The 14,275-nt window shown below is 39.3% G+C and overlaps 1 protein-coding gene across 1 annotated transcript in view; it reads left to right on the top strand.

The window, feature by feature from the left end:
- Positions 1–14,275, top strand: part of GUCY2C (guanylate cyclase 2C) — a 134,944-nt gene that overhangs the window by 49,814 nt on the left and 70,855 nt on the right. The window contains exon 3 of the mRNA XM_044227720.1: positions 5,101–5,244. Coding sequence (XP_044083655.1) covers positions 5,199–5,244 — 46 coding nt within the window. The 5' untranslated portion in view covers positions 5,101–5,198. The remainder of the gene's footprint in view (positions 1–5,100; positions 5,245–14,275) is intronic.

Below are 14,275 nucleotides of genomic sequence, written 5' to 3'. Positions count from 1 at the left end.
AAAGGAAAACTATTTTCATAAGAATACTAAGATGACAGGGCGCCTGGGTGGCTCAGTGGGTTAAGCCTCTGCCTTCAGCTCAGGTCATGATCTCAGGATCCTGGGATCGAGCCCCACATTGGGCTCTCTGCACAGTGAGGAGTCTGCTTCCCCCCCCCCCTCTGCCTACTTGTGATCTCTCTCTGTTACATGAAGAAATAAAAAATCTTTAAAAAAAAAAAAAGAATACTAACATGACATTTGCCTTTTCGTCTTTTTCTCTTCTGTTGATATTAGTGTTAATAGCTCAGAAGCAACAGTAGGTAAGACTACTGTACCTCAACACAAATCCCCAAATGATACTAGTGGTCATTGCATTCTTCACTCACCACATATCATTTGTGTGACCGAGTTGCAAGCTGAACTACTCACCTTTTTGTGGAAACCATTTGTATTTGAAAGAAAAATTATGATTATTCAGACTTGGGGTTTAGCAGACGTTTTCTCAAAAAGTAAATCCAATGAGCTTGTCACCTTAAGAACACACTGACAATATTTGTTACCACTGATGAAATTTGAAAACACAAGTGAAAATTAAAATTTTGGAAAACTGGGATCAGCTACTATGAGCTTGACATCTTCCTGATACTGACTTTTCTAATGAGATCAAGGATGATATAACAAATGTGATATATTTTTTAAAGGTTTTATTTATTTATTTATTTGACACAGAGAGAGAGAGAGAGATCACAAGTAGGCAGAGAGGCAGGCAGAGAGAGAAGGGGAAGTAGGCTCCCTGCTGAGCAGAGAGCCCGATGCGGGGCTTGATCCCAGAACCCTGAGATCATGACATGAGCCAAAGGCAGAGGCCTAACCCACTGAGCCACCCAGGTAACCCCAAATGTGATATTTTGATATTGAAATGTGATAATGAAATGTGTTAACATTTGAAAGATCTGCATGAGTATAAACAATACTTTCCAAATTAACTGATACATGATATATATGATAGCCCAATAGATTTTAATATATAAGAATATGAATGTACCTTGATATGGTTCAAGATTTCAAACTGCAACGAACATTTAAGAAACTGTTACTTGTCAGGGATGCCTATGTGGGTCAGTCGAGTGTCCAGCTCTACCTCTGAAACTAGTAATACACTGTAAGTTAATTAATTGAATTTAAATAAATAAATAGAATTGAATGCTTAACTGACTGAACCACCCAGGCACTCCAAGAAATAAATTTCTGTTGCTTATAAAAAAGAAAAAATGAATCCAGCTGTCTTCTATTAAAAGATTTACAAAACTATAAAACAATGCCATAATTCCCATCAACTTTTTTTGGTTTTAGAAAATAAAGTTTTTTCCATTAAAATATACTGATGCTAAAATGTAATGGGTTGAGGGCCTGGGTGACTCAGTTGGTTGGGCCACTGCCTTCAGCTACCATCATGATCCTGGAGTTTTGGGATCGAGTCCCACATTGGGCTCCGAGCATCACAGGGAGTCTGCTTCTCCCTCTGACCTTCTCGCCTCTCATGCTCTCTCTCTCACATAAATAAATAAAATCTTTAAAAAAAACAGAAAAAGAATGGGTTTAAAGTTGTTATTTATAATTAACAAACTTATTTATGTTTTCTTTTTTTAATTTTACTTTCTAATATAATTAACAAACAGTTATATTAGTTTCAGGTATATAATACAGTGATTCAGCAATTCTATGCATTTCTAAGTGTTCATCAAGATAAGTGTACTCTTAATCTTCTCTCCTCTTTCATCCATCCTCCCACCTACCTCCCCTTCGGTAACCACCAGTTTGTTATTTATATTTAAGAGTCTGGGGGTACCTGGGTGGTTCAGTTGGTTAAGCATCTGCCTTTGGCTCAGGTCGTGATCTCAGGGTCTCGGGATAGAGCCCTGCATCGGGCTTCCAGCCCCGTGGCAAGCCTGCTTCTCCCTCTCCCTCTGCCTTCTACTCCCCCTGCATGTGCTCTCTCTGTCTCTCTCTCTTTGTGTCAAATAAATAAAATCTTTAAAAAAAAATAGATTCTTATATTTAGGAGTCTGTTTTTTAGTGTGTTTATTTGTTTTGTTTCTTAAATTCCACATATGTGGTGGCTCAATCAGATAAGTATCCAACTCTAGGTTTCTGCTCAGGTCATGATCTCAGGGTCATGAGACAGAGCCCCAAGTTCAGTGCTGACTGCTTGAGATTCTCTCTCTCCCTTCCCCAAATTCTCTCTAAAATAAATAAATATTTTTTAAAGATTCCATATATGAGTGAAATCATATGGCATTTGTCTTTCTCTGACTTACTTCACTTAGCATTTTACTCTCTAGGTCTTCTGCAAATGGCAAGATTTCATTCTTTTTTATGACAATAATATTCTATTTTTCCTATATAAAATTGTATTTTATAGCTATACCATATATATATAATATATATTTATGTACCCATTTATCTATTGATGGATACTTTGGTTGCTTCCACAATTTGACTAAATTCTAAATTCTTTCTTTGTTATTTGAGTTGGTGTAATTTCTTGCCCCGCAGTCAGCTCCCAACTTCCAGTCTCCATTAATAAGCTCAGAGGAGAAAGACTTTTGCCTGTGGAGTGTGGCAAAATCCATCCAAATTCTGGCTCTGTCACTTAGCACATGTGTAATCTTGGACCCAAAGAGCTTCCTTCTTCCACAAAATAAAGATAATAAAATCTCCAAAATATGGTTGGTGTGTCAATTAAATAATGACTGTAAACAGGACACTTGGAGTAGCAAGTGCCCAGTAGGTGCTCAGTGGAAGGAAGGTGTTAATTCTTACACCACTTAAGCTTCCTCCCTCTTATATTTCAGTGACCCTCCCATGATTTTTCAGGCTTTTTTATTCAAGCCCAATAATATCGATGTTAAATATAAATATGCTATTTGTTGTCTGCCTCACATAGAGAAATCTTTTAAGTGAACACTTATCAGGAAATGAGGCAAAGCTGGTTTGATGAAGTCCAGTTCTGTCCCCTGCCCCCTATTTTCATGCTTTTCTTCTGTTCATCTTTCCTGAGCTTCTATCCTAGGTCCTCAATCCTCTCCATCCTTCACTATGCTTTTCACATGTTCCACTGGGGCATTTCTTGTTCTTCATCTGCATATACCATTTTAGGAATCCCTCAATTTGAACAGGGAGAATTTGAAACTTGTATCTCAACTGCTGTCATCTCTGACTCCCTTTTTAAAGTTAAACTCAAGTTTCCATCAGCAGCACCACACGCATTATATGACAATAAATAACACCAAGAAGACTGACACTAGAAACTCGACTGACTTCCATTTCCTCATAATAAAATCCAAACCTCTTGCCTCATCGTTACCATTCCTGCTAATTTCATGTTTATGTTTCCATCTACCCCTTAAAGCTCTCGCTCTAAAATTTTCCCAAGAATTCTCACAGTCCCACATTCCCATCATGTATTTTCTTTCCAGACAAATCTACAGCTTTGTACTTTGTTTTGTTGACTCAGCTTCTGCTTCTCTGGGAAACACCTCACACACTCTTGCTTATTTCACTGGGATGTTGTGGGTGATGGCTGTAAATGGGCTTGGCTTTTTTCTCATGTCTATTTTATACCCTTACTTATCAGGGTCATTTAATCACTGTCTAGATCTCTGAGAATTTAAAAGCCTATAAAGATGTTTGAGACCGGAGAGAAAAGAATCTTGGCTCTGAAATACAAAAATAAAATAACTGTAAAGTCAAAACTGATATTTTATATTTTATTCCAGTAGCAAAACTATAAAAGTTCTTTCAAGTTTCAAAAGAAAAATCATATGTGTGCGATGTGCTTCCATTTAGTACACTTGATATGTTGTGTCTTTGGGCAACTGATTTTTTTTTTTTTTAATTTATTTGACGGACAGAGATCACAAGTAGGCGGCAGAGAGGCAGGCAGAGAAAGAGGAGGGAGGAGGAAGCAGGCTCCTCGCCGAGCAGAGAGCCCGATGCGGGGCTCAATCCCAGGACCCTGAGATCAGGAACCAAGCCGAAGGCAGAGGCTTTAAGTCACTGAGCTACCCAGGCGCCCCAGGGGTAACTGATTTTTGCAATCTTAAAGCATTAAGAAAAATTTTTCCCCTCTGATCTTCTTACCACTATGAATCCAGTCCTATTTCATCAGGCATTTGTTGATGAACAAATCCTTCAAATTTTGCCAAATTTTAAACATTTAACAAATTATTTTTTCCTCCTATATATAACATGAAAAGAAATATCTACCACTCTACATTTCAGAACTTGTTTCTTTCTTTCAGATATAACCTGATTCACTGTAAATATACTTCAGGCAATAAAGAAGTCTATCTACATAAACGTAGTCGATTTCCAAATATTTGCTTTAGGGATAATTTCTAAACCACATCTAGGCATATCATCATTTCTTGGACACAATTGACGTTTCTTTTCACTATCATATTTTTTTTCTAATATAGTGAAGCTGGCATATGCTTAACTATTCCAGTTAAGTTCAGTTAAACACGATTTTAATTGAAGTGAGAGAAGAAATACCTGCTGTGCACAGAAGTGACACAAAGGGAAGATTAATCAGTTCTGCTGTTTAGAGAAGGGCATTTGGAATAACAATAACCAACAGCTGTTGAGGACCTAGTGTGTGATAAGCACTTTATAAAACCATTTTCTAATTTATTTAACCTACCACACTGGAATCTGCAAAGTTCACAGCAACAGTAGTAAGTTAATTTTTACTTATTGTTGCTCCCATGTTTCTGAAAATTGCTGGGCATGCCTTGCATATTGTCCAGTAAGCCTACTTATGCTGCGTATTGCTACAGGTGTGCAATGTATGAGGGTCCCTAGTGGGTCCTGGCCTCTGGCAGGTGCAATTTGCTAACACACAGAAGTCCCCACCCGGGTGCTGCCACAGCTCCAGCAGGCCCTGACACAACCATCCAGGATCCCCAGAGTCCCCGGGCGGTGTGTCCATCTTGACCAAGTGTGGAATAGCATCCCTCTCCAGTATGTGACGGAGTCTATTACGGGGCTGCTAGGAAATGATAACTCGGGCTGAATATTCTGCTGTCACATTGCTCTTTCACTTTTTCATTCCAGGCCTTTTTCTCCCCTGAACTAAAACATGTATTTATGGGCCGGTGCAGAATCAGATTTGAATAATATGGCCACTAAGCTCTATGGTTCAGTGATGGGCAATGTCCCTGAGAATGAATTACCCCCCACGTGGCTCTTCAATACCAGGTAAGTGGATATTGTTTGGGCAGATCCCATCAATCATCTGGCACAGTGATCCATCCAGATTCCAGCAAGGGTCCCCGCTAGGCATATTGGCTGGAAGAGAAATTTAATTTATTTTAGAAATGAGAAAAACAAGGATCAGCAAATGTAGGTTATCTGCCTGAGCTCATAGGCTTAGGAAATAGCCAAAACAAGATTCAAAATCCAGCCCCAAGTTTTGTGGGTTTTGTTTAAGAATATCAAACTACTTCCTGGAACTCAAAGAAGCTCTTCTTTATCTCAGATATACCATTCTGTTCTTTAAATGCTTTTCCTGCCTTTCCAACCACCTGCTAAGGGAGCATCAATAAATAAAACCATCTCTGTTTATGAGGAGTTTACACTTCAGGGAACTGATCACTGTCTTCTTTCCTTCTTTCCCAAGCTATTATTTTAACCCATATAACAATGAGAAAGTACTCCCTCAGCCACCCCAGGGAGGAAAAACAAGAGTAATACCTGACTTCTCTATAGGAAAATACAGCGTTCCTTTTTCAGGACTGACACATCAGCCCAGCTAACCCCTCTTTGGCAGCCTAGGAAATGGACTGTGCCCTTTTTTGTCTGTTGTGTTTGAGGTAAGAGAAGACAAATCAAGCCATTTCTGGAAGGTAGACAACATGGTTACAGCTGAGAAACACGACTACTACTGACTCCAACATTTACCTCCCGTTCATAGTATACAAACACAGCCACCTGGAGGGAGGAGCTAACCCAAGAGTCACAAGGAAATTTAACAGATTCCTAACTACTCCTGGCAAGTGTGTAACCATCACCTACGCCAGCCCTTCCTGAGCGCCAAGGAATACTGTACAACATGGGCTCGGGAAGGTGGGAGAGGAAACATTGCTCAAGGATTAAATAGAGTTTCTCTTAGGATGGGGAAGGGGGAAGACCGCAGGAAAGGACTCTAATAAGGAAAAGAAAGGAACTTGTCAGCCTGACCCATCTCGAGCTCTGGTGCTAACCTGGGAGCTGCCGCCCTGGTCTGTGATAGTGATTCGGGGATCACCCTACCTTGTGACCTAGATAAGGTTCCTCTGAATCTCATTCCATTCTAGTAGAAAGTCTAAAAATCCTCCCCAGTGTTGTGGTAAATCCTGAAGTCTTGAGTTATCGTGATCATCTCTGACTTCAGACTCCTGCATCGGCAAATCACCCAGCCATCCTGTTTCTGTTCTTACCCTGTCAGTCTGGATGCAGATCCAAGCACCTTTCCGTAATTCCCACAAAGCAGACAAGCGGTGGATGGCACAAACTTGACTGAAGTTTTGGGTTTTCCGTTTTAGATTCCCACTAGCATACAGTGATCACAAAGGCAGACATTTGGTCTTACGTACTATAATGTTGAAAACAACAAGAGAACGCTCAGAGAGAGTCACCTGCATGGATAAAGTGAGGCATCTTGTCTTCAAGGAAAACACAAGCAACTTCTATTTATGTTATACATCTTTGTTCTTACAAGTCTTTAGCCTCATCCCACTAGGCCTTTCTCACTGGCCACTTTTTTCTGTATCACTTCCAGCTGCGAGCCATTCTTCTTGTTCCTCTTCCCATCTCTCCTCCTTACTCCCTTTTTCCTGGATTGGCGCTGGGAAATTCAAATTTTCTGAATTTTATTATAGAAAGCAATTTGTGGGGCACCTGGGTGGCTCAGTGGTTTAAAGCCTCTGCCTTCGGCTCAGGTCATAATCTCAGGGTCCTGGGATCGAGCCCCGCATCAGGCTCTTTGCTCAGCAGGGAGCCTGCTTCCTCCTCTCTCTGCCTACTTGTGATCTCTGTCTGTCAATAAATAAATAAAATCTTTAAAAAAAAAAAAGAAAGAAAAGAAAGCAATTTGTATTCCCCTCTAATTCCCAAGGTTTACATATCCAAAACCACTTGAGTACTCAGCAAAACCTCTTAGCCTTTTTGCTACCTAATACATCTTGGCATTATGTTATCCTATGTGAACAAGACCAGGAAGTATTTGCTTTGCAGGGGGAAAAAAAAAAATCAGTGAAGGCAGGAATCATTTAAAAGTATATATTTACACCTTAAATTTTTAATTTTATGTCAAAGCATATTCACGTTCACTTATTCGCCAGTTGGTTAACATTAGGCCAAGGACTTCTCTTGGAGCAGGAGTCCCCCTGATTGGAGCTCTGAATCAGCTTTCTTAAGTAAACCAAACCCCTAGGGTATTTGCTGCAGATTTTAGTGTTTGCTGTTTGAAGACAGTTGATGAGTTCTGTAAAGGCAGATTATTTTTAGTTTTGTTTTTTTTTTATGTTATTCCCCAGTGTTTTATAGCAATCTTGCCACAGCAATTTTCTTAGTAAATTGCTTTTAAGATTTCCAACATTTTTCATAGCTATTTGTATCAGATTATATAATATTTAATTGAGGATATAACTTCATAAGTAAACTTGGCAAATTTCGACCCAAATGCAAGGGACCCTTACTAAACAGACAACTTCACTACAGGGAGCAGAATCATTTGTGACTTCTGGCTCCCGGCATCCAGTGTGTGTTTCAGTTAATCTCGTGAGTCTATTTGGTCATCAGGTGAGAAACACGTCACTGGAGCGCCTGGGTGGCTCAGTCAGTTAAGTGTCTACCGTGGACTCAGCTCATGATCCTAGATCACCAGCCCCACATCGGGCTCTCTGCTCAGCAGGGAGCCTACTTCTCCTTTTGCCTGCCCCTCTGCCTGCTTGTGCTTTCTCTCTCTCTCTGTGTCAAATCAATAACTAAAACTTAAAAAAAAAAAAAAAAAGAAAGAAAAGAAAAGAAATATGTCACTGTTGCCATTTCTTCTCAATAAATTCAGATCAGAACTTCTAATGTTGTACTACTTACTAGAAAAATGGTCATGTTTTAGTTCCCTTAGTTGGTAAAATTCCTTTCGAAAAACTCACTTTTGCCTCTCTGCTGAGCTAACAAGATGGAGGAAGCCTCGGGCTGCTGTGGAGTGCAGAGGTGCTGGGCTCCTCCAGTCCCAAAGGTGAGAAGGTGGGCTTAGCAGGAAGCCTGTAAGAGAGACCCAGAGTGTTGCTAGAAACAGAGAGTGCCACGGGCAAGCAGCTTATTCAGTTATCCCTTCCCCTATGGAGTTGTTTCCATTCTTTTCTCCTGTCTTTGAGAGGTTTTGTTTCCAGTTGGAGTGTATCTTTAACTCTGCCAGCCCCAGTGTTTTATTATTTGCTTTTGACCCTTGAAACGCTCCCAGCAAACCTGCCTCCCTTTAATTATGATCTACGCGCTAGTGGTTTTAGGATCCGGGAAGGGCTGTTATCTTGGTCTTCCCATTTGGAAATCTTTTCCTGGTTACATGCCGTAATCACAGGATTCCCAGAACCACATGCACCTGTTTTCATATCTGAATTAAAAGCACTGGACAGTTATCGACCTCATTTTCTTCACCCTAGACATGGCTTGCATTCATTTCTAGACCAAATGAACAAAAGCAAAAGGTCTGCTCTTCCTCCTACCGTGGGAAGTGGCAAGAGCAACAAGTTAGAAAGCCACTGCTGGGTTCCAGCTTGGCTGCCAGATGCACAACATATAAAACCGTTGCCTGTAGCAGAGGTTAATCTGCATTGGTATGGCCATGTGCCTCTCTGCAGCCTGGTGTTCCAGTCTTCCTGACATCCACTAAGCCTCCAGGAACACCCATTCCTGACCTGACCTTCTGACCTCTACCAGTCACCCACCACCACCTGCCCCACCCATAAAATAATCCCAGCACCTCCAATCTAAATCAAAGCTAAGTTCGGTGAAGTCAGAGACTTCAGGAGACACCATGACTAAAGCTGCCCTATTCCACATCAACCATCCCACCAACATGGGCCTTTCGTGTCCCAACTTCTCCAGCATGTTTCATCCCCATACTAATATGTCATGATCAACAAATGCCTCAATATCTTGATCTCCTTATGGGCTCTTCTCTCAACCTCCTGGCTATGCTGGGATCAGGAGAGGTGCCACCTTAGGGATGGGGTACCGACAGGTGCAAAGGCCCTGGTGACATGGTGTATCTTAAACTATAATGTAGGTACATGAGTGTTCACTTTTTAATTTTTTAATTTGTATATATTCATTGTAGACTATGTCTTAATATGAATTATCTACTTCATAATTTAACAATTTTTTTTAAAAAACCAACCTCTGTTTCTTTGAGGCAAACACCAGCCAGCTATGGTACTCTCCATCCCTTTTGGTCAACCCCTGTTGAGTGCTAAAATACTGGTTGTTCTCCCTCATTCATTGTTACATGAATAGATCCTCCCATAACCCTACCTTTTTCTGGTTACCCATCTCTTTCTCCCCTCTGCTTCTGGTAAGAGAAGTGTAAGTTGTGCTTGTTTTCAATAATTGAATACATTTCCAGAACCAGCCCTTCCTTCAGGTTCCTATCTACTATAAAATGATGAGAATCACAACTAGTACCATTCAGTTTTACTAATCCCTTCTACTAAGGTTTGGTTAATTGAGTACCCAGAATGCATTTCTTAATCTACCTGGGATGTACAGTAGAACCAGGTAGGCTAAATCAGGGTAACCAGAGTGCTACATCAGGCAATCACTGTCCTATCCCAAAGGCCTAAAGACTGACTCCTTATCATCACTCTCAGGATCTCTCTCATGACCTAAGGAAGTCCATTCTCCCTGTAGGCCCTGCAGTGCGGGAAGATTACTTGGTGTGGGGAAAGACCACATACCTGGGGTCAGAATAATATGGGTTTAGTGTGAGAGTAAAGGAGAAATTGAAGGGAATTTTTCTTTTATGGATGTCTTTTCTTTTACTTGCCTGATTGCTCTGGCTAGGACTTCCAGTGCTATTTTGAAAAGAAGTGGCAAGAGTGGGCATCCTTGCCTTGTACCAGATCTTCAAGAGAAAGATTTCAGGTTTTCCCTGTTAATTATTTTAGCTGTGAGATTTTCATAGATAGCCTTTATTGTGTTACACTTTTCTACTGAGAATTTTAATCATGTACTTTTTTAAAGTAAACTATACCCAGTGTGGGACTATGGAGCGGTAGAGCTTGAATTCACATCCCTGAGATCAAGAGTCACATGTCCTACTGACTGAGCCCCCCAGGAGCCCCAAGAATTGTAATCATGAATCAGTCGACTTTGTCATATGCTCTTTCTTAATCTAGAGAGATGATCATGGTTTTTTTTTCCCTTTTATTTGGTAATGTGGTAAATCACATTGATTTGAATATATTGAACTATCCCTCCATATGAGAGATAAATTTCACTTGATCATGGTGTATGGTCCTTTCAATGTGCTATTGAATTCAGTTTGCTAATATTTTATTGAGGATTTTTCATGTCTATTCATCAGGAATGCTGTCTGTAATTTTCTTTTCTAATCTCTTTATCTGGTTTTGGTATTAACATGATGCTAACTTCATAAAATGAGTTTGGAAGTGTTCTCTCTTTTTCTGTATTTGAAAGAGTTTAAGAAGGATTGATATTCTTCTTTGAATACTTGGTGGAATTTATGCATGAAGACACCTGGTCCTGGACTACTTTGTTGAGGTTTTCAATTACTGATTCAAACTCCTTATTTTTTATTTGTTTCACGCTTTTCATTTTTTCTTCATTCAGCTTTGGTAGGTTGTATGTTTCTAGAAATTTATGCAACTCTTCTAGGTTACCCAGTTTACTAGTGTGTATAACTGCTTATAATTGTCCCTTCTGATTTTTTTTATTTTTGAGACATCCATTGTAATGTCCACTCTTTCACTTCTTACTTTATTTATATGCATTTTCTCTTTGTTCCTTAGTTAAGGGTTTGTCAGTTTTATCTTTTCAAAAAACCAATTATTAGTTGTTGTTTTTTTTTTTTAAAGATTTTATTTATTTATTTGACAGAGAGAGATCACAAATAGGCAGAGAGGCAGGCAGAGAGAGAGAGAGGAGGAAGCAGGCTCCCCGCTGAGCAGAGAGCCCGATGCGGGACTCGATCCCGGGAACTCGAGATCATGACCTGAGCCGAAGGCAGCGGCTCAACCCACTGAGCCACCCAGGTGCCCCCAATTATTAGTTTTGTTGATTTTTTTCTATTCCCTTGTTGACTTATTTCTCCTCTAATTTTTATCACTTCCTTCTGTCTGCTAAATTTGGGTTTAGTTTGTTCTTCTAGTTTCTTGATGTATAAAATTAGATTGTTTATTTGAGATTTTTCTTAATGTAAATGTTTATTAGTATAAATCCCTCTTAATACTGCTTCTGCTCCATCCCATAAGTTTTGGTATGGGTTTTGTTTTCTTTTTTATTTGTCTCAAGATACTCTAAATTCTTTTGCTTACCACTTTTACCCAAGGGTTGTTTTAGAGTGTGTTCATTTTCACACATTCATGAATTTTCCATTATTTATTTATTCTCTTTTTTAAATTTTATTTTATTTTATTTTATTTTATTTTATTTTTTGCTGTTATTGACATCTAGTTTTATTCCACTGTGGTCAGAAAAAAATTCTTAGAATGGCTTTAATCTTCTTGAAATTGTTAAGACTTGTTTTTTCGATGTAACATTGATATATCCTAGAAAATGAGCTTTGTACACTTAAGAAACATGTATTTTTTGCTATTGGACGGAAAGTTGGTGTATGTCCATTTGGTCTGTAGTATTGTTCAAATCAGCTGTTTTTTCATTGATTTTTTTGTCTTGGTATTCTATACATTATTGTAAGTGGAATATTGAGGTCCCTTGCTGCTATTAGATTGTTGTCAGTTTGTCAGTTGTTGAGTTCTTCTTTCAGGTGTGTTGGTATTTGCTGTATATATGTACGTGCTCTTGTGTTGAGTGCATGTGTTTATAATTATTATACTTTCCTATTGAATTAACCCTTTTATCATTGTATAATGTCCTTCTTTGTATAATTTGTTTGATGTAAGTATAGTCCCCTTCTTTTTCTTGGTTACCATTTGCATGGAATATCTTTTCCTATTCTTCACTTTCAGCCTATCTGTGTCTTTAAATCTAAAGTGAATCTCTTGTACATTGCATGTTGATGAGTATTGGTGGGGTTTTTTGATCTGTTGGATCAGGCACTTGTGCCTTTTGTTTAGTGAGCTTAACATATTTACATTTAAAGTAATTCTTAAGAGAGGGAGGCAGACCTAAGAGATTCTTAACTATTAAGAACAAACTGAGGTGGGCTGGATGGGTGGGGGATGGGCTAAATGGGTGATGGGGATTAAGGAGGACACCTGTTGTAATGAGCACTGGGTGTTATATTTAAGCTAATCACTAAATTCTACTCCTTCAACTAATATTATACTATATGTTAAACTAACTAGAATTTAAAAACCTGAAACAGACAAACAAAAAAGTAATTACTGATATGAGAGGATTTATTATTGCCATTTCCTTCTTTGTTTTCTGTTTTTTTGCTCCTGTTTTGTACCTCTTTTCTACTCTTTTCTTCTTTGCTATGTGATTATTTTTTTGTAGTGATTTGCTCTTATTTTTTCTTTCTTTTTTTGTATTTATTGACTTTAATTGCATGCAAAATTTTATACTTTTACTCTCCTATCCCTACATTTTGTGTTCTTATCATGAGTGCTTCTTTTTATAGCATGTACTCATTAAAAACAGGCAGTTCTGTCAGCTGAGGTCAGCACTGGTGAAGACTGCAAGTATCCTTGATACCAAAACTACAGCAGCAAGTTCCGTTAGCCTTCTCTTGCTCTCCTTCTACCCCACAGGGGAGGTCCTGGCCAATGAGATCCCTCTGGGTCCTGGGATCTGCAGTGCAGGCAACAAGGCACTGGGGAGGGTGGTGCAGTGGCTCCGGTCCCAATGAGGGTACACCAACAACTCCTTCTCTGTACTTCTCAGTACTGCAGTGTGTACTTTAGGCATCTCTGTCAGCTGGAGTTAGTGTCAGCAAACACCACAGAGGTCCTTGATGATGAAAACTGCAGGTTTTCTACCAGTGGCAAAGGCTGCTGGGGTCCTCTTGCTCTCCTTTCCCTGCAGTAAAATGTCATGGCCAAGGGGATCCCTCTTGGTGTGGAGCAGGGCCACATTGGAGGATGGAATGACACACATAAAATGCTTATGTTTTCCTATGGGGCCATCTTGATTTTTTTGACCCACTGGGTTGCTGCAGCTTCTTCATTGCACTCCCAAAGCCTTCCCAGAGCTATTTTTATCTGTGGGCAGTTGTTAATTTTTTTCGTGGAGGGATGAAACCTGGGGCTTCCTAGCCCTCCATCTTGTTGATGTTACTTGCTTTAAGTTTGAAACATAAACTTGGCTTGAGTGGTCATCAAGTCAATGGTGTAAATAATGACATTATTTTGTCAATTGTACTACATCTCTGACTATATTTCCAAACCTCCATTTAGATTCAGATCCTCTTCCCAAAACTCTAGGCTACTCCGCATCTGCACAGGTTCCTTAAAATCAGCATGTCCAAAAACAGATGTCATGATCTTCTTCCTTAAACCTGCTCCTCTTCCAGAATCCTAGAGCTTGCTTAACAGCTTTCCCACCTACCCAGCTGAGCTTATCAGGGGCCACTCTTGACTCCTTCCTCTTTCTAATGCTCCCACATCCAATAAATACCAAGTCTCATCTATTTTACTTCTTAGATATCTCTCTTTTTTTTTCCTTTTGTAGGAAATCTTTTTATTCACACTAAAGAAATTGCCTATAATTTTCATATTTAAAACATTTTATTTTTTGAAACAGTGAAAATACATATTGAGAGCATCCTTAAAACTATTTCATATACATTTTAGATACTTATTTTTTTTCTCAGCTTGTGTTAGTTTAAATTTAATTAGTTTTTTTAAAATTTATGGTATCTTTATATTATTAACATATAATGTATTATCTGTTTCAGGGGTACAGGTCTGTGATTCATCAGTCTTACACTATACACAGGGCTCACCATAACACATACCCTCCCCAGTGTCCATCACCCACCCACCCCATCCCCCACCCCCTCCACTCCAGCAGCCCTCAGTTTGCTTCCTGAGATTCTTATGGT

Source organism: Neovison vison, chromosome 12 (assembly GCF_020171115.1).
Source record: "Neovison vison isolate M4711 chromosome 12, ASM_NN_V1, whole genome shotgun sequence".
NCBI lineage: Eukaryota > Metazoa > Chordata > Mammalia > Carnivora > Mustelidae > Neogale > Neogale vison.
Note: the sequence above shows the minus strand (reverse complement) of the source record. Positions and strands in the feature narration are given on the sequence as shown.